Raw genomic sequence first — 18,844 nt, 5'->3', positions numbered from 1 at the left:
CCGACTGAAATGTATAGGGGTGTAGGTGAATTTCAGCTGCTGGACTATTTATTTTATTATATCGTCCATTCTCTGAACAAAAGCTGGGAATACCTATACTAGCTGACCCATACAAACTTCGTTTATTTAAAAAATTTGAAATCCTTTCTTAGTAGGGATATAATGAAAACCTACGTCATGCAAAATGGATATGTCAGTTAGTTTCTCCTTTTACATAACAATATAAATAGTCTTCATGTGTCAAAGTTTTTTTAATTAATCCAATTACGCAATATACCACGTGCGCGAAACAAGTTTCACTTTTATGAGCATATTTTTCCCCCGTAATATTAGTTTAGCTTATATTACCTTAAATTATAATATTTACCTATAATCTACCTCGTTTTTTTCCTTTTGTCCTTTTGTCCTATACCTACTTAATAATCTGTTGTTAAAAATAGAATAAAAGAGATTTCTAAAAAAGAATCGCCGAATTTTCTTTAAATACTTATAGCAAAAAAATTGATATCATTTTCACAATAATGTCATTGCGATCATTTATTTACCCGTTGCAAAAAGTTCTCAAAGTTCCATGTCTGACGCCCAATTGGTGTTTTATGTGAGAAAGTAATAATTAAAAAATATCATAAGTAGTTATAGGTAATAATAAATTCTAAATTACACTTTTTGATAGAATTCGCAAATTAATAAATTATAATATCTACACATAAAATGTACTAAGTTGTGTACCTTTCCTAGCTTTTTAAAATAAATTGTTTAAAAATATAAAAGAAATACGTACGAGGAATTTCATTTTGATGGGATGGTTTTTTGAGGGTAGATCTCACTAGAACTGCTCTTAGGCCTTCTGAGTGCAAACTATGCTGATCTGCGGAAGATAGACGCGTTATATAGTGCCCTAGAAGGTTGCAAACCAGTCCTGCATTACGTCTCCCTAAGCCTAGCAGCTCCTAAGGTCACCTATCTGAATATCTAATGAAAATACCTGTCTTCAAGAAAAAAATACTCGCTCGTTTTGTACTAAGCCTATCCGCTTCTGTTATGGTATCAATAAGTAATAATTTATTGGGTCAACTTTGACGACTTAACATATGGTATCACTTGCAGGCTTGTAGCCAGTATTCGGGTCATACCCATAATTAGATGTGTTAGATATTTCTGATACATATGTCTATGAAAATAAATCATTTAAAGAGATGCTATTAGTAGCGGCGTAGCAGTAATTGGTGAGAACTGGGTGAAGCTTATGTGGTCATACTTCAATAATATGACCTGTTACAGTAGAGTTTAGACTAATCATCATCAACTCATCGCAGGCCCGCTACTGAGCTGGTCTCCTCGCAAGATGAGAAAGGCTTAGGCCACCACGCTGGCCAAGTGCAGTTTGAGAGACTTCACCTTTGAAAACACTATGAGGAACTCTCAGCCATGCAGGTTTCCTTAAGAGAACACAAATAAATCTGAAAAGTGCGTGCCCGGGATTAAATCCCAGACTCTCCGAAGAGGTGGCCGACGACGGTCTTAAGCACTAGATTTCGGCAGTTAGACTAATACCTTTAGATAGGTATGTCTTCCAGATCGAGGATTTACCTGAGTATTTCATGAAATGATGGCATTACCTGAAATCGACGAATTCCACTCAGTCGTAAAGTGAGCCTACAACTTACCATCTGAATTTTGAGAGATAAATCGTACTAATAGTAGAATCTGCTACTGAATCTGAACTGCAGTCAACAGGTAGTTCAGTGGCGCTTGATAATCAATTTAGAAATGGTCATATTACAAGTTTGCAACAATGTATAGCTTGTTGAAACTGGTGTTCACATTGACATGGTTTCCTTTGTTTCTCAGATAGCAATATGCATTTTAAACCAGATTAAAATGTATGCGTTCCTTATGACTTATTAACATACCTAACTGGCCCATTTAGTGCATTGATGACAAACACTAGAATTGTAATATTATTAAGCGCACTTACAGACTAACGACAAACGGCAAGTCGGCGACATGCAGTCGAAGATTTGCGGTAGCCATAAAAGAATAAAATTACTGAACAACCAATATTATTAATTTAGCGATTTTCGTGTTATCGAATGAGTGTCGGTGTCAATGGTCGGCAATGGTCTGTGCCGCTCGTCTGTTAGCACCCTAACTCTTTTCCCCCTTTGTGGAATGTGGATACGCGTATTGGATTGATATCATTGTAAATAATTTATTTTAAAAAATAGCTCATAGCTATTCATAATAATTCCTTATGTAACAAACATCCATTTAAGTATCTATGTATCTAGACGAATTACCATTTCAAATGACATTATAATCGTAATCCATTGTCCCTATACAAGTAGGTATTGTAATTTGATGTTCATATTAAAATAATTGACTTCCATACCTAGGTAATAATTATAATAAGACTAATTTGTAAGTAACTCACGTCGAACTCATTATTTTGACTAATTTCTTAAACTGGACACTTTCAAGTAAAGATTTTTATATAAACCTGTGAAGATGATATTGCTAGGGGCGAAATTTGAATGCCATAAGTCTACTTTGTCGCATTCGTTCACAAATAGTGAAAACCAAAATAAATTTGAATTTCACGGGCAGATCCATGTCTTGGGCCTTAAAGCAAAAGTAACCCTACATCATTAACATATGAGTGGTTTTTCCGCGTCCAGCCGCATGTGCTCATCGACGCTGGACTCGCGAGGCTCGAAGGCGTCGGCACGGTACACTGCGTTCTCTATCCATACGGCGATGCGGTCAGAAATCGCCACCATGAAGCGGGCGAGGCGACCAGGGTGAGTGCGGGAGGGTTTAGGCTCTCCTAAGGACAAAAGTTTTGTTAATCACTAGCTGATGCCCGCGACGATGTCTGTGAAACTGCCGTACCCCTTCCGAGTTAACCCTTTCTTTGCTGCTTATGCTTTCATTTTAGACTGCATCATCATTTACCATCAGGTGAGATCGTAGTCAAAAGCTAACTTGTATCGGAATAATAATAAAAAAAGGTCATTTTAAATAGGTTTCAAAGCAAACCTAATATTTCCGCAACTCTCTCCAAAACGACATCAGCAATACTCCTCAATCGATTGGACACGAGCATCTCCTTTTGTCCCTTGGCGATGTAGTCGCACAGACGGTACGCTACCTGGGAACACATTTACATACGTAATTAATCTAGTTTTATGCTTTGTTTATTATACTTGTGTTATAAATATGCATTTAGGTGCGTGTAGGTACAACAGGTAGACAATCTTGAATGCTTAAATACCGTATTTCAATGACATCTTGTTTTATTACGTTTTAACTTTCCTAAGAGTATAGAAACAATGTAAGCTTGGCCTCTCTTAGATGCATTCTTAATTATTCGTTGTCAAGAGTAAATGAAATAAAACCTACAACCGCGTGCAGGTCATAGATGCATAAGAGCACTGCTTACCTTAGTCGCTGTACGTACTCAAAGCTTATTTTTCATTATAATCGTAATTAGCCAGCCAGTAATCTAAAACCTGCATCAATCATTATTACAATCTCAATTGTTCTGATTGGCTGAATTTGTGCGATTCTTTTTGCAACAATGCATTGTGGCCAATAGTGAGCGAGCATTAACCAATCAGAGATGATTGCGATCGTGACATTGTAGCTGTCAAACAACCGCGGTAGGGCCACTGGCTTGAAACTGTGGCCCTACCGCGGTTGTTTGACAGCTACAATGTCACGATCGCAATCATCTCTGATTGGTTAATGCTCGCTCACTATTGGCTACAATGCATTGTTGCAACACGAATCGCACAAATTCAGCCAATCAGAACAATTGAGATTGTAATAATGATTGATGCAGGTTTTAGACAATCGCCCTGCTGTGCTCACGCCACTGATTATGTATATCCCAGACATAACATAAGAGACGCTAGAGTTGTTCTACATGAAATAAATATTTTGAATTTAGTAGTTGTAGTTTTTGTATGTACCTACATATCTACTTTGTATAAATATTTAATAGGAAAAGCTGACTGACTGACTGACCTATCAACGCACAGCTCACTGGATGGACCGGGCTGAAATTTGGCATGCAGATAGCTATTATGACATAGACATCCGCTAGGAAAGGATTTTTGAAAATTTAACCCATAAGCAATAATAAGCAATATTTTAAATTGTTTGTGATTTTAACACGCCATCGGTCTTACGCCGCCTGAATCCAGCGGCTCCTGGATTCAGGCGCCGCTGAATCCAGGACGTAGTCAGTAGGACGGTGACTGTCGCCTGTCCAGTCACCGTCCTAGTGGAGGCTGCTTCTTCCAACGCTGCGCTTTCCGATGCGAGATCTCTATTCCTGGGACCTTGGGACCCCAACGTCCACTGGTTTTTTGAACTATGCGCCCTGCCCATTGCAACAACTCCAAGCAAAGCTCTCTCCATTGCCCGCTGAGTGACTCTCAGCTTTCTTATGACGCCCAGGAAAATTCGACTACTCCTTGCGACTGACCATACCGCCTGGACCCACCCAGCGCTCAAGGCTTAGCTCAAAGCCCTGTTTGTCTAGAAAACGTAGATATACCAACTTGAGCACTAAAGTTGACCAGCCACTTCTGCCTTTGCCGGAGTTCCCGCGCTCGCTCGAGCTGCTCCTTGCGATTGACCATACCACCTGGACCCACCCAGCGCTGGGATGACTCGCTCAAGGCTTGGAAGTACTGTTCGGTTTGTCTATAAAATAGGTAAGTGGGTTTTATAGCAGGTATAGGTAAGTAGAATAAACTGTGTTGGTCATCGTCATAATCAGACCCATCACCGGACACTAAAGAGCACGGGTCTCTCCTCAGAATAAGAAAGGGGTTGGCCATAATCTACCACGCTGGTCCAGTGCGGATCGGCAACTTTCACACTCCTTTGAGAACATTACGGAGAAATCTCAGGTGTGCAGGTTTCCTCAGCAAGTTTAATTACTTAACACGCATGTAACTCCGAAAAGTTAGAGGTGCGTGCCCGGGATCAAACCCCCGACTTCCAATGATTAGGAGGCGGACGTATTAACTATTAACCACTAGGCTATCACAGCTTCTCTTAAAAACTTGTGATGGTTAACAGATGGAATTTGTCGTACCTAGGTAGGTAGGTACTTACATGTACATCTAAGGCGATTAGCGAGAAACGAGTTGAGCTAAAAACTAGAAACGATTGTACGTTTCTTGAGCGAGAAAATAGTCGATTAGTGGCGCTGCCTCGACCAGATGTATCGCAGGATGCTCCGCATAAACTGGACGGGTAAGGTGTCCAACGTTGAAGTTCTTGCTCGAATGCAGAAGAAGACCGAATTAGAACCATCAACCATATCGTACCTGGGCCATATTTTGCGTCACGATAGGTACCGCCTGCTTCAGTTATTAATTATGGGTAAAATTGCTAAAAAAGAGGGGTAGGAAGAAGGAAGAAGTCATGGCTACGTAACATAAGAGAGTCGACTGGCATAAAAACAGTTGGAGAACTATTCCGCCTAGCCATCTCGGCGGAATAGTTCTCCGGCTGTTTTTATTACACGGAGAAGTTTATAAAGAGAAGTTTGGAAAACTGACTGCTGAACTTGTAATGGAGATGGCGCATAAAAAGGAAGAAGCTTCGCTACTTTGTCGGCGGTGATACAAGTGCCTAAAGCTGACCATACGTTGGCCAAATGTTTTATATTCTAAGTAGGTAGGTACTAGGTAGGTATGCCATGTCGAAGAATATGTGAAAACTAAGATGCTCACTCAGGACTAAGGAAATAATCTTCCTCCAGAGCACTTTTGATCTTATCCCTGCGATCCTTGGGTAGTACTCCGCACTTGTCGTCCCACAAGCTTCGGAGCCGACGAGCCGTTGGTCGCGCTAGCATCTCTACCCTTTCCATGTTGCGGCGAACGCGAGACCCTACCTTCTTTATGGTGGGTTCTGGAAACTATTATATTAGGTAGGTAGGTACGTAAAATAAGAAGACTTTTAGAGCAATATGATCAATCCATCGCCAACTACTGAGCACGGGTTTCAAAGCGTACCAAGTACTTAATAATTAGGTACTACATATTATTAAGTAAGAGATGATAGCCTTGTGGTTAAAACGTCAGCCTCCTATCAGGAGAATCCGGGGTTCAGTCCCGGGTACGTACTTCTAAGTTCTAACTTTTCAGAGTTATAGGTATGTGCGTTTTAAGAAATTAAATGAGTCTTATCACTTGCTTTAACGTTGAAGGAAAACATCGTGAGAAAACCTGCATGTCTGAGAGTTTTCCATAACGTTCTCACTTCCATAGATGTGTGAAGTCTGCCAATCTGCACTTGGCCAGTGGTTTGGATAAACCCTTCTTACTCTGAAAGGTCTAAAAGGAGACCCGTTCTCAGTAATACTTAGTCGGTAATTGGTTGATGATCATGATGATAATTAATTACTTAACATCTTTGACCTACTTTGATATGGGGCAGGAGTAGAAATAATATTTCTGTATCAGTGGCAACCTCACCAGATTCCTTCTTAATTCTCACATTTCGGTCAGCATTAAGACTGGTTGTGGATGATTTTTCAGATTTCAGCGATTCTGTGTCTTCAGGCTGTCCCGAACTTCGACGTCTATTTTGAGGCATTGTTTTAGGTTTTATAAATACCACGGATAATTTTAATAATAATAATGTATAAATCAACCAAAGTACGTAGCTTTTAAAATAAATTTAAAAAATGAGAAAATATAATAAGTCGAGTGACTCTTGTCAATATATTATTATTAGGTACTTATAATTTTTTTTAATTATCGACGACACCAAATGAGTTCATATTATGCAAATAGATTTTTTTAAACTAAATAACCACTTCTGAGCTCAAGGACCAGTAATTTGAGTTGCGTAGGTACGCTTTCTTTTTATCAACTCAAAAAAAGGATTTTAAATCTCAATGTATGGCAGGTAGTATACCTATTTAGAACTGTACCTATACCTAATTAGTAATTACCTAGGTAGTAGGTATATTTTGTTCCTACGACATACATATTATGTATCATCTCAATAAGTCTCAAAATAAAGTCTAGTACTTTTAAGAAATTTAAAAAATTAGGTAGGTACCTACCTAATATTTTTCAGAGCAAGGTAAATTAGTTTTTATTTTTATGAAATAATTAGGTTTGTACGATTTTATAATCCATACTAATATTATAAATGCGAAAGTGTTTTCACGGCCCATTCGTTTAACCGATTTCGAAGAAATTTGGTAAGAGATAGCTTGCAACCCGGGGAAGGACATAGGCTACTTTTGATCCCGGAAAATCAAACAGTTCCCATAGGATTTTAAAAAATCCACGCGGACGAAGTCGTCGGCATCATCTAGATTCTAGTTAAAAATAAATAAAACTACTATTTTTGATAAAGCATTCCATTTTTTATTTCAATAGATAACTATTATCGAAAAACATGCATAAAATATATTACGAAATATATCATGATATTGCAAATATTGCAATCATACACAAATCAACAAGAAACTTGTTATAAACAGATACATTATTATCAAATTAACTAACAATCAAAATTCTATTCTGTTCCATATCATATTGTCTGTTGGACACAATCCCTAAACTAAAAAGCAGGTCTATTTTCAGGTAATTTTTTTCATAAAGACTGATGATGAAAAAGCGCGGGAAAAAGACTGATTGATGAACCAATGCGTGGCAGGGTAGACGCGGTATTCGCGCCTCACTTTGTACCACCAAATAGATTGATAAATCACCCACTTGATTGGTAAGTCTTTTTCTCTCTTTCGATTCGTCTACCAGGAACTGTGTAAAGCATTAAATCCCGTTCACACGACTTTAACACTGCACTTTCTAGGGTTCCGTACCTCGAAAGGAAAAAGGAACCCTTTATAGGATCACTTTGTTGTCTGTCTGTGTGTCCGTCTGTCCGTGGTGCCTGTCAAGAAAACCTATAGGTTATCGCAGCTGTCACGCGTATTGTGTGACAGCTCGATTGCAGCAGAATGACACAATATCACGATCGCAATTACGTCTGATTGGCCGACACTCTCTATTGGCTACAATGCATTGTTGCAACAAGAATATTATAAATTCAGTCAATCACAACAATTGCGAATGTAATAATGATTGATGCAGATTTTGGGCTTTTGGGAAATTATATATCAGTTAAGGCTTTGGTCTCATGCAAAGCCAACTGGAGACGTCAGGGACGCCGTCATTAACTTGACCTATGGTGGATGCATTCTCCGCTTCGTATGGAAGGTGCCAGCCGTTGGTGTTTTGTTGCGCGATTGGTGTGAACTTTAGGGGTTCCTGAAACATAAAACTTATTTTCAGTCCGAAAAGAAAGTCGAAAGAAAGAAAGAAAGAAAAGAATTATCAACTTTAGACACATAAATAATCTGTTAAAGAAATATGCTCCTGAAAAAAGACAAAAATTGTACAATTGAATGAAAATTAATTGAATTGAACGTGGCATAATATTGTAAATCGGATCGTTGAAAATAGCAACCGCCGAGTTTTTTGCGAGTTCTTAGAGTTGGTAGATTCATTTGAATATTCAAAAGCACTTGTGAAAGTTTATTCGCTCCTAAGTTTACCTCTGTGCACAGCTTTCTAAGTCAAGTTATTACATATTTAGATGTCAGTGAGTCATTTCCTCATTTTATCATACCATAATAATTATAGATCACCTGTATAATAGGTTTATGTCTAGCTGCAAACACCATCCACTGATGTTCCCACTGCCACCTCTGGAACAGTTGCCGCAACTCCTCGTTCTGCAGCAGAAACCTGTGGCCGCGAAGCAAATCCCGCGATACTATGTCGGTGTGTGGGCCGCTTAGTATTGCCGCTGTTATGAAGTAGGGGTCGTCTTGTGATCTAAATTTAAAAAAAAAATATACAACTTTCTTATAAGAAACTAGATGTCGCTATACGTACTTCAATCGCGCTAAGTTTTCACGTTTTATTTATTTTATTTTATTCAGATTCAAGTAATCCCTTGACTGCAATCTCGCCTGGTGGTAAGTGATGATGCAGTCTAAGATGGTAGCTGGCTAACCTGAAAGGGGTTTGGAAATTTCATTGAACCCGTACCTCTTTGGTTTTTACATGGCATCGTACCGGAACACTGCCAGTTCTGACAATTTGTACCCAATATTAATAATTTAGCTTATTTAGGCTTAATAAATAGTATGTAAAATGGGCATTTATAATAATGTTTATTATAAAGTATTCAAAAAATTCATAACAATTTGTAAGAATTTAAAAAAAAAGTTACACTTAGACAAATCTAGAAAAATTTTACACACTAGGTTATGTGCACAACCATCACGCGACAAAATAATCTGAGTGGAAACTCAACTGAGTAAAAGTTCTTTCTTTCTTAAGGAAAGTTTTTTAGACTTCCTTGCTGGTTCTTCTCAGTAGGAACTTCATTCCAAAATCCAAACCAGTGGTAAATTAAACTATTTGATGATTCAAAAGCACTTGAATAAAAATAAATTCTATTCTAGAAAGAAAGAAAGTTGTCATAACTCTGCATCTGGCTAGGGAGAAACCTAGCAGAATCTTAATCTCCAATAACTTCTATTCATTGTTCATTTTTAATAACAAAAAAACTTACATGTTTTCAGTAAAAAAGCTATCCGTTTTCTTAATAAGTTGGTGTAGCAATCCTCTATTCCATCTCAGCATGTGTTTTCTACCAAGAAGCAGAATCTTTTTCTTTTTCTCTACAAAATGCTTTATCACAGTTGTCAATATTCTTAACCTATCATTGACATCACCTTTCCCAGCCAGATAAGCAATATTTAAAGCATCCAAGACTATGTCGTAAGGGGCAGTTCTTTCAACAAACGCCATAAATCTTTTTAATTCCTCAGGAGAAGTTTTGAGGAATAAATCGGAGCCAATTATTAGTTTTTCTTTAATATTTTGCTGTAATGTAGTAAATTCTTCTGTAGATAACCTCAGGCAGTCTAATGTTAGGTTGCAACTCATACATTCACCTCTGTAAAATAAGTTAAAATACTTTATTTAGGTAGATGTTTACAATCATCATCATGATCAACCCATCACTGGCTACTACAGAGCACGGGTCTCCTCTCAGAGTGAGAAGCGTTTGGCCATAGTCTACCACGCTGGCCATGTGCGGATTGGTAGACTTCACTCACCTTTGAGAACATTATGGAGAACTCTCAGGCATGCAGGTTTGCTCACAACGTTTTCCTCCATGATTAAAGCAATATGTATATAGCATGTTCACAATATATACCTGGAAATCTGTGAGCTGACCACTTAAAAACAACCTAATGAAATTGTGATTGAAAGGGTCATCAATGAATGACAAAAATTAACTAAATGCTAAAATATATGGAATGTACTTCCAGCTTCAGTTTTACCCATTAGCATCTTGATGTCTGCAAAAGAGTGAGTATCGCACCTTCTAGGCAGGACACACCATATTAGGCTGCAACATCACCTACTATTTGGTGGTTGCAATCAAGTATAAGCCTATAATTATAGTTAAAATTAAGCCATTTATTTTATGCCTCTATGGATTATCTATATATATACATATAAAAGCAAAATTTGACTAGCTGACTGATATATCAACGCACAGCTCAAACTACTGGATGGGTTGATGACTGAAATTTAACATGCAGATAGCTATTACGACGTAAGAAGAAAGGATTTTTGAAAATTCAACTAAAATAGGGATTTGTAATTTGTAAATGTGTATATGGGTTGTTTTATGCCTGAAAATAAAAAAAAAACTAAAACTATTATAAACTATTTATAGTCCACGCGGACGAAGTCGCGGGAATAAGCTAGTATTGTATACAAGTGTATCTAATTTAGTCTGTATAGTTTACCTATGTTTATTTATCTCAGTAAAATTAACAGTCCAATTCATAGCTTCAAAAGATTCTTTCAACTTCCGTGCGGTGGCCTCTGGCACAACAGTGCAGTTCTTTGAAATGTGTTCACACAACTCATTCAAATATTTCAGTATAGTCTTCTTATCTTTATATTTCCTAAAAATATACTTCATCCATTCTTCATATGCATAATCTTGAAGAGGTCTTCTGTTGTTCTCGCTTTTCTCTATAATTTTCAATGCTTCAGCTTTCTTATTGTTTTTGAAAAGAGTTCCTATTACTATGCTATAAGCAGAATGACTAGGAATGCCGGTTAGTAAAATATCGTCTAATATTTTCATAGATTTTTTCCATTCATTTATTGCACAGAGTGCATGCAAAAGTCTCTCACAAGTAACACTATCCAGTACTTTATATTTGCCATAAAGACTTGTGTAACTACTCAAAATAAATTCTTTCTCAGGCTCCGACAACTCATATTCTTTGGCATATTCGTAATAAAGATTTAGAAGACTATTTATGGCACCTAGTGATGGCTCCTGATTAGACTTCTGCAAATAATTAGCAAAGGATAATGCAGCATTGAATTTTTTATTAGCAACCATCATTTTTAATATAACAGCATCAACATTTTTCTCGTTCAAGTTGCCTTGCTTACAAAGAACATTGTTTTTTAAATCTGACCAATTTGATTCAGATTTGCTAGTTTCTATAGCAGATTTTATAAATTCTATCTGTTCAGTCTTGTTTAGTACCGGTGTAGCTATAAACCGAGTAGTCAGGTTCAAATCTGCAAAAATAAATTATTTATAAATAAACGAGCTTGGTAACTTTAAGTTTCATTATAGTTCCTGCATTTAGTATTGGAGGTAATAACTTACATATATTTTTAAAAACTCCTTTGTGAAGTAAAATAAAACTTTTATGAAGAAGACTCATCTTGCCCGATAAATTCAATTGTTTGCTGTCTGTGTAATATTATCAATATTGCATTACAATATTCATTTTAATTATTTTACCTAAATCACCAGGAATTCATTACTATTTATTTTTAAATATTTGAGGTTATATCACCGGTTATATGTAAAAAGTACTCTGTGGGATAAAAGCATAGGTTAAAAGTTGGTCCCAAAGAGTATGTAATCACCAGTCACCACCATAGATTAATATGTATGCTCACCACCCACATACAATAATAATAATAATTGTCTCCCTAGAGTAAATATGTTCCTTGACCGTGGGCTTGTGGGCCCCGTAAACGGTCAAGCATGTTTGGACAAACATGCTTGACCGTTTACGGGGCCTTTAAAAGGTTATCTGGCTGGTACACAGATATGTTCAGATATGCAACTGGCGTGGCCCCCTCAGTCCCTCTCGCTCAAGCAGATGTACTTACTTGTGAAATGTTATTCAGTCTATTTTACGTTCGCTTCGGTTATTGTAGCCAAGTATACTGCAACCCATCATTGCATAATAACTTCAAAAAAAAAAAACAACAAAACAAAACAATTATTTATTTACAATACTTGAGTCAACATAACCTCACTTCACGTTGTTTGCCAAATACTCACGTACAAATACATTTTGGCAAACAAAAAAAAGTGGCCACGGTGATAACGACAAAACATAATCATTTTGTCACGTTCTAATAAGAGCTTAAATGCATTTAGTTATCTCGCTCTAACAGTAAGTGTCACAATAGCACTACTTCGTAGTCAGCACTATGTCAGCACTAGAGTCTAGACTGAAGTTTCGAGCTGATGGTATATTTTTATTTCAGCTGACGTCAAAATGACTTTATTTCGATGTTAATGGTGAGACATGGTTCCAGCGCAATAGCAATTTGCGGCACTTATAATTACTAAATTGCACGCGTGTATCACGCGTACCACGCGTACAAAGTCGCGGGCATCAGCTAGTAAACTATAAATAGTATAAACGTAGTGTTAAATATAGGGTAGGTACTCTTTTAGGTACCAGATAGTAGATAATCTATGGGTACCAGTGATTAGGTACATACGTGGTACCTACATACTCTTTGCCTGGTCCCCCTATATATTATTCCCTGTATATTATTATAATCTTTGGCCTGGCCCTGTGACCCTACCGCGGTTGTTTGACAGCTACAATGTCACGATCGCAATCATCTCTGATTGGTTAATGCTCGCTCACTATTGGCCACAATGCATTGTTGCAACAAGAATCGCACAAATTCAGCCAATCAGAACAATTGAGATTGTAATAATGATTGATGCAGGTTTTAGAAAATCGCCCTCTGTTCTGTTCACCGACCAGAAATAAAAGGTTCTGTTCTCTTTGCTATTTGCAAGTGTTTCGCAAACAAAAATGTGTAAAAATTACATTTAAATTGTTTCAAAAGTTACAAAATTTATAAAACCGCTTGGTTACAATTTAAAAACAGTCATATTAAGTATAATTTGCAATATGGATGGAAAAACAACGAAAATGCCCAAAGTGGCAAAGGTAAGTTTAGAACTCTTGACTGAGATTTTTGTTTTCCTGTAAACAAATACTAAGATATATTTTAACAATTATTGTATATATAATATATTGCAGGTTAAGAATAAAGCCCCGGCTGAAATACAAATCACTGCGGAACAGCTTTTACGCGAGGCCAAAGAGAGGGATTTAGAAATATTACCTCCACCGCCGAAACAGAAGATCTCAGATCCAGAAGAACTTAGAGACTATCAACATCGCAAGAGAAAAGCATTCGAAGATAACATTCGGAAGAATAGACTTGTATGTTTATTCCAGTAATTCTCAGTTATGATAATATTAACTCAAGTAATAACTTTTATTTATAATTGGTGCATACAAACTTTTGAATAACCATAATCATGTTAAAAAAGCATGACTATGGCTATTTAAAAACAGTAAATGATAAATGTCGATAGGACTTATTTTTGTTTCAAACTGTAATGTGCAATAATTACTTCATTACTAATATTGGACTGTAAATGTTTTATAATTATATTTTGTAATAGGTTTATGTTTAACTTGCCAAATAAGCAGGGACCAAAAGGTATTGCAAATTGGTAGGATTTCATGACAATATTAATATTGATATGCCATTAAGTGCCAACATTCTGTGATTAATCATGATTTGAGTGAAAAAAAGTTGGTTTTTCCAACAATAATAACTACACTGTCGTCTTGAGCCCTTAGGCTCAACAGAGCAAGTTTAATAGAATATAACAAGTAGATCTGTGTAAGATAAATTGTATCACATCTTCAGCTATTGGTAAAGACTAATTTTGTATGTTCAGGTCATAGGCAATTGGCTCAAATATGCGCAATGGGAGGAATCACAGAAACAAGTTCAAAGGGCCAGATCTATTTATGAGAGAGCTTTGGATGTTGACCACAGAAATGTTACCCTATGGTAAGCTAAAAATTCCAGTATTTGAACCAACTTTTTAAATTTCAATTTATTAGGATTCCGACTTCTAATATTATTTAAAAGCTTGAACTTTTCTAATTTAAGCACATCAACTTCTCGCTCATGAGCAGTTTACCAGGTTCTCAATTCACCAGATTCTCAATTTACTAGACTTGCAACTTACCAGATCCTCATCTTACCAGATTTTGGCCAGCTGTGGTAGGTTGATGATGATGATGATGATAATGAGAATCCGGTAAACTGCTCATGAGCACAACTTCTTTCTCTTATATACAATCACAAAATAAATAAATTTTCCTCTTACAGGCTGAAATATACAGAAATGGAAATGCGAAACAGACAAGTGAACCATGCGAGGAATCTGTGGGATAGAGCAGTGACAATCTTACCTAGAGTGTCCCAATTTTGGTACAAGTACACATATATGGAGGAGATGTTGGAAAACGTTGCTGGAACCAGACAAGTATGATGATTCCAAAAATATTTGTAATGGCTGTATTTATGGTATTTTTGATGCTACAATTGCTTGCTATTGTCAGATAGATATCCCAGAATGCAAGCATCTTGTGCCAGATTTCATCAAAATCAGTTAAATAGATGAGCTATGAAAAATAAAAGATAAATAGACATAGTTTTGAATTTATAATAGTAACTATTTAGTAAGGATTTAGAACATGGGCAAAGATAAAAGTACCAGCATGTGTTATGAGTACTTACCTAATAAGTTTTGGTTTCAACTTCCAGGTATTTGAGCGATGGATGGAGTGGCAACCTGATGAACAAGCCTGGCAGACTTACATTAACTTTGAATTACGATATAAAGAACTTGACCGAGCTAGACAAATATATGAAAGGTTTGTCATGGTCCATCCCGATGTGAAACATTGGATTAAATATGCTAGGTTTGAAGAAAACCATGGCTTCATAAATAGTGCCAGAAAAGTCTATGAAAGAGCAGTGGAATTCTTTGGTGATGAAGAACTAGATGAAAGATTATTCATTGCTTTTGCCAAATTTGAAGAAAATCAGAAGGAACACGATAGGGCAAGAGTAATTTATAAGTATGCCCTGGACCATATAGCTAAAGACAGAAACAAAGAGCTGTATAAAGCCTATACTATTCATGAGAAAAAATATGGTGATAGATCTGGAATTGAAGATGTCATAGTAAACAAAAGGAAATACATGTATGAACAGGAAGTAATTGAGAATCCTACTAATTATGATGCATGGTTTGATTACATAAGACTTGTTGAAAATGAGGGCAACACTGATGATGTTAGAGATACTTATGAGAGGGCTGTTGCCAATGTGCCACCGTCCAAAGACAAACAATTCTGGAGGCGATATATTTACCTTTGGATTAATTATGCATTATATGAAGAATTAGAAGCAGAAGATATAGACAGAGCTAGACAAGTTTACAAAACATGCCTAGAGCTAATACCTCATAAGATATTCACATTTTCGAAAATTTGGCTTATGTATGCACAACTAGAAGTCAGATGCAAGAATTTAAAACAAGCTAGAAAAACATTAGGATTGGCTCTAGGGATGTGTCCAAGAGACAAATTGTACAGGGGTTACATTGATCTGGAGATTCAATTGAGAGAATTCGACAGATGCAGAATTTTATATCAAAAATTTTTAGAGTATGGCCCTGAAAACTGCATAACATGGATAAAATTTGCTGAACTTGAAACCTTACTTGGTGATATAGATAGAGCTAGGGCTATTTATGAAGTAGCTGTGGGCCAGCCGAGACTTGACATGCCTGAGTTGCTGTGGAAGAGTTATATCGATTTTGAAGTCTCTCAAGGTGAAACAGATAAAGCTCGCCAGTTATATGAGAGATTATTAGAAAGAACTGTTCACGTCAAAGTATGGCTTTCATATGCCAAGTTTGAGTTGAATGCAGAGAACCCTGATAATATTAACATTGACTTAGCGCGACGAGTCTACGAACGCGCCAATGATAGTCTTAGAACAGCTGGAGAAAAAGAATGCAGAGTTCTGCTCCTAGAAGCTTGGAAAGATTTCGAGACTGAAATAGGTGATGAAGATAAGCTTGAAACTGTTTTGGCTAAAATGCCACGAAGAGTTAAAAAGAGACAGAAGATTGTCAGTGAGGCAGGTGTTGAAGAGGGCTGGGAAGAGGTATTTGATTACATATTCCCCGAAGATGAAATGGTTAGACCTAATCTGAAACTTCTAGCGGCTGCCAAGAATTGGCGTAAAAAGCAAGTAGTACCAGAAAGTACAGAGTCTGACACCGTTGCAGAGCAAGAAAAGGAGAGTGTTAGTGCAGAAGAAAGTTAAAGTAATAATGAATCATTGAGTTGCAGATATTATTGTTTATATCATTATAAAAAATTATCATTTTAACAAGCTATCTTTTACTACACAGTAAAATGTTGTTCATTTACAATTAAAACAAAACACCAATCTTAGTCAAGTTTTATTTTATTGTCAATCAATTCAGTCCACTTCTTCAGGTCTAACTGGATGTGCCAAGGGTATAACAGACTTTTTATTCACATCTCTAGAACACGCCTTTCTCATGTCTGAAACAAAGTAAAAAAAAATTATAGTCCAAAATGAGGGAGTTTTAGATATAAAATCACATTGAATTGAAAAAAACCGGCCAAGTGCGAGTCAGGCTCGCGCAATGAGTGTTCCGTACTACATTCGTATTTTTTCGACATTTTGCAGGATTATTCAAAAACTATGATACATAAAAATCTGTTTTAGAATGCACAGGTGAAGACTTTTCATATGATACCCCACTTGATATAGTTATCTTACTTAGAAAATTGAAAATACTAATTATTATTAGTTCATGACCACAATTTAATTTTTTTTGTGTGATCTAACCCTAAATTCAGTTTTCAGATTTTTCCCCAAATGTCAGCTATAAGATCTACCTACCTGCCAAATTTCATGATTCTAGGTCAACGGGAAGTACCCTGTATGTTTCTTGACAGACAGACAGACAACAAAGTGATCCTATAAGGGTTCCGTTTTTCCTTTTGAGGTACGGAACCCTAAAAATGGAGAATTTGAAGGTATAAATATCCATTTATACAATTTCATATTTTTTAACATTCATTTCATATATTTTGTCATATTTTAGAATAAACTTGTAACTAATTTTAAAACAAGTAATATGATGGAAAATCTCATACCATAAGCATCTTCATCGGGGTCTCCTGAGTAGTATTCTAAAACTGTTCGATACACAATGTACCCCAAATTTTTGTACATGTTGATTGCCACTTTATTACTCACTCTTACAAATAAATCAACAAAGTAGGCCTTTTTCCTGTTGAAGAAAAATAAAGATTAAAATATAACAATATTAGTTACTATTAATTTTTCAAAAAATATTTCGTTGAGTTGAACTTCACAAAACCAACCTATGAACTTTTTTCACAGACCACAATATAAAACTTTTACAGTGTACATCTGATCTTAATAATCAGCTCTGATGATGCTGCCTGTCCGTCAGAGTTGAGAAAAAGTGAAGCCAAGCAGAGATATGTGTTTTTTGATTAAACATGTCTGTTTCAGGGGCCTAACCTAACCTAACTTAACTTTAGTTAAGTCTAGAATAATTTCCACACAACATCTACATTTTGAATTTTTTAAACAACTAACTTTTCAGATACTTCCTCCAGTATATTCATCAAGGTTGCTGCAATTCCCAGCCTTCTATAATCTGGATTAACTGACAGTGCAGTTACATGCCCATGCCAGTTCTCACCATGACCTTCCGCCTTGCCCATTACTAAAAAATAGTAGAACTTGTATTAACCAAACCACTTACAAGCTACCTACTCAAACTTAATGCAAAGCAACTTGATTTTTAGGTACATTTAACATAATATAATTTTATTCAGATACACTTATACTTACTATATCCCATTATTTCCCCACTTGGAGATTCAGCTACTTGGAAATATTCGGGCCAGTGAGCCAAATATTGTGTATAAAATGATAACCCATATGTTTCGGTTAACGGATCCAGGTTTCTGAAACAACAATGTTTCTTTTATATGTCCAGATTACAAAAGAATTAATATTAGATATCTTATTACCGACACGGTGTTAAAGTAGAGCATATCTTCGCACGTAAATGGCCGAATTGTCGTCATAATGATTTTTATCAATAACTTCAGGCTAGTTTTCAGAAAAATAGAAATTAAAATTAAATAGGTAGGTACTTTTTATTCACGATTCCAATATTTTGGAAAATAACACAGTAAAATAAATTCCATTTTTTTTATTCTTCACCACAGACTACAGCTACAGTCCTTGAGTCCTATTGACAGCCATAGACAAAGAGTACATAACGTCACAGATAGATAATCTATGGTATGACATTGGCTAATCTGTGGCCCTACCGCGGTTGTTTGACAGCTACAATGTCACGATCGCAATCATCTCTGATTGGTAAATGCTCGCTCACTATTGGCTACAATGCATTGTTGCAACAAGAATCGCACAAATTCAGCCAATCAGAACAATTGAGATTG

The 18,844-nt window shown here is 36.4% G+C and overlaps 4 protein-coding genes across 5 annotated transcripts; 1 reads left to right on the top strand and 3 right to left on the bottom strand.

Moving 5' to 3' along the window:
* Nucleotides 1–791: 791 nt before the first annotated feature.
* Nucleotides 792–6,628, bottom strand: LOC117989471 (uncharacterized). Its single transcript, XM_034976841.2, has 6 exons — nucleotides 6,501–6,628; nucleotides 5,754–5,934; nucleotides 4,569–4,713; nucleotides 3,040–3,151; nucleotides 2,645–2,827; nucleotides 792–868 (listed from the first exon to the last, which is right to left on the bottom strand). The coding sequence occupies exons 1-5, from the start codon at nucleotides 6,619–6,621 to the stop codon at nucleotides 2,649–2,651; spliced, it is 738 nt and encodes a 245-aa protein (XP_034832732.1). The 5' UTR covers nucleotides 6,622–6,628; the 3' UTR covers nucleotides 792–868; nucleotides 2,645–2,648.
* A 761-nt stretch (nucleotides 6,629–7,389) lies between these two features.
* On the bottom strand, nucleotides 7,390–11,993 carry mldr (mitochondrial ribonuclease P catalytic subunit). 2 transcript variants are annotated; one of them, XM_034976898.2, is made up of 5 exons: nucleotides 11,767–11,991; nucleotides 10,880–11,675; nucleotides 9,628–10,014; nucleotides 8,693–8,882; nucleotides 7,390–8,312 (listed from the first exon to the last, which is right to left on the bottom strand). In XM_034976898.2, exons 1-5 carry the CDS (start codon nucleotides 11,822–11,824, stop codon nucleotides 8,166–8,168), a joined length of 1,578 nt encoding a protein of 525 aa, XP_034832789.1. In that variant the 5' UTR covers nucleotides 11,825–11,991; the 3' UTR covers nucleotides 7,390–8,165. The 2 variants fall into 2 exon arrangements, with proteins under 2 accessions (XP_034832789.1, XP_069359846.1); XM_069503745.1 differs by lacking the exons at nucleotides 7,390–8,312; nucleotides 8,693–8,882 and adding an exon at nucleotides 8,919–9,063 and having other exon boundaries at nucleotides 11,767–11,993.
* Nucleotides 11,994–13,164: 1,171 nt separating this feature from the next.
* Nucleotides 13,165–16,755, top strand: crn (pre-mRNA splicing factor crn). Its single transcript, XM_034976932.2, has 5 exons — nucleotides 13,165–13,369; nucleotides 13,463–13,648; nucleotides 14,176–14,291; nucleotides 14,616–14,772; nucleotides 15,054–16,755. The coding sequence occupies exons 1-5, from the start codon at nucleotides 13,331–13,333 to the stop codon at nucleotides 16,626–16,628; spliced, it is 2,073 nt and encodes a 690-aa protein (XP_034832823.1). The 5' UTR covers nucleotides 13,165–13,330; the 3' UTR covers nucleotides 16,629–16,755.
* On the bottom strand, nucleotides 16,752–18,629 carry Naa20A (N-alpha-acetyltransferase 20 A). The gene is made up of 5 exons (XM_034976935.2): nucleotides 18,411–18,629; nucleotides 18,225–18,340; nucleotides 17,967–18,096; nucleotides 17,495–17,631; nucleotides 16,752–16,873 (listed from the first exon to the last, which is right to left on the bottom strand). The coding sequence occupies exons 1-5, from the start codon at nucleotides 18,461–18,463 to the stop codon at nucleotides 16,788–16,790; spliced, it is 522 nt and encodes a 173-aa protein (XP_034832826.1). The 5' UTR covers nucleotides 18,464–18,629; the 3' UTR covers nucleotides 16,752–16,787.
* Between the last annotated feature and the right edge of the window lie 215 nt (nucleotides 18,630–18,844).

Source organism: Maniola hyperantus, chromosome 16 (genome assembly GCF_902806685.2).
Source record: "Maniola hyperantus chromosome 16, iAphHyp1.2, whole genome shotgun sequence".
Classification (NCBI taxonomy): domain Eukaryota; kingdom Metazoa; phylum Arthropoda; class Insecta; order Lepidoptera; family Nymphalidae; genus Maniola; species Maniola hyperantus.
The sequence above is the reverse complement of the archived record's forward strand: the minus strand, read 5'-3'. Positions and strand labels throughout refer to the sequence as shown.

Coding starts and splice junctions, on each gene's coding strand:
- LOC117989471 (XM_034976841.2), bottom strand. CDS start 6,621: ATGCCTCAAAATAGACGTCGAAGTTCGGGACAGCCTGAAGACACAGAA. Junction 5,935..6,500: donor GAGAATTAAGAAGGAATCTG/GTGAGGTTGCCA, acceptor AATAGTTTCCAG/AACCCACCATAAAGAAGGTA. Junction 4,714..5,753: donor GATTATTTCCTTAGTCCTGA/GTGAGCATCTTA, acceptor CCTATTTTATAG/ACAAACCGAACAGTACTTCC.
- mldr (XM_034976898.2), bottom strand. CDS start 11,824: ATGAGTCTTCTTCATAAAAGTTTTATTTTACTTCACAAAGGAGTTTTT. Junction 10,015..10,879: donor ACTGAGATAAATAAACATAG/GTAAACTATACA, acceptor CTTATTTTACAG/AGGTGAATGTATGAGTTGCA. Junction 8,313..8,692: donor GACATAAACCTATTATACAG/GTGATCTATAAT, acceptor TTTATGTTTCAG/GAACCCCTAAAGTTCACACC.
- crn (XM_034976932.2), top strand. CDS start 13,331: ATGGATGGAAAAACAACGAAAATGCCCAAAGTGGCAAAG. Junction 13,370..13,462: donor AAATGCCCAAAGTGGCAAAG/GTAAGTTTAGAA, acceptor AATATATTGCAG/GTTAAGAATAAAGCCCCGGC. Junction 14,773..15,053: donor ACGTTGCTGGAACCAGACAA/GTATGATGATTC, acceptor TTCAACTTCCAG/GTATTTGAGCGATGGATGGA.
- Naa20A (XM_034976935.2), bottom strand. CDS start 18,463: ATGACGACAATTCGGCCATTTACGTGCGAAGATATGCTCTACTTTAAC. Junction 17,632..17,966: donor CTGGAGGAAGTATCTGAAAA/GTTAGTTGTTTA, acceptor TTTCTTCAACAG/GAAAAAGGCCTACTTTGTTG. Junction 16,874..17,494: donor CCCCGATGAAGATGCTTATG/GTATGAGATTTT, acceptor ACTTTGTTTCAG/ACATGAGAAAGGCGTGTTCT.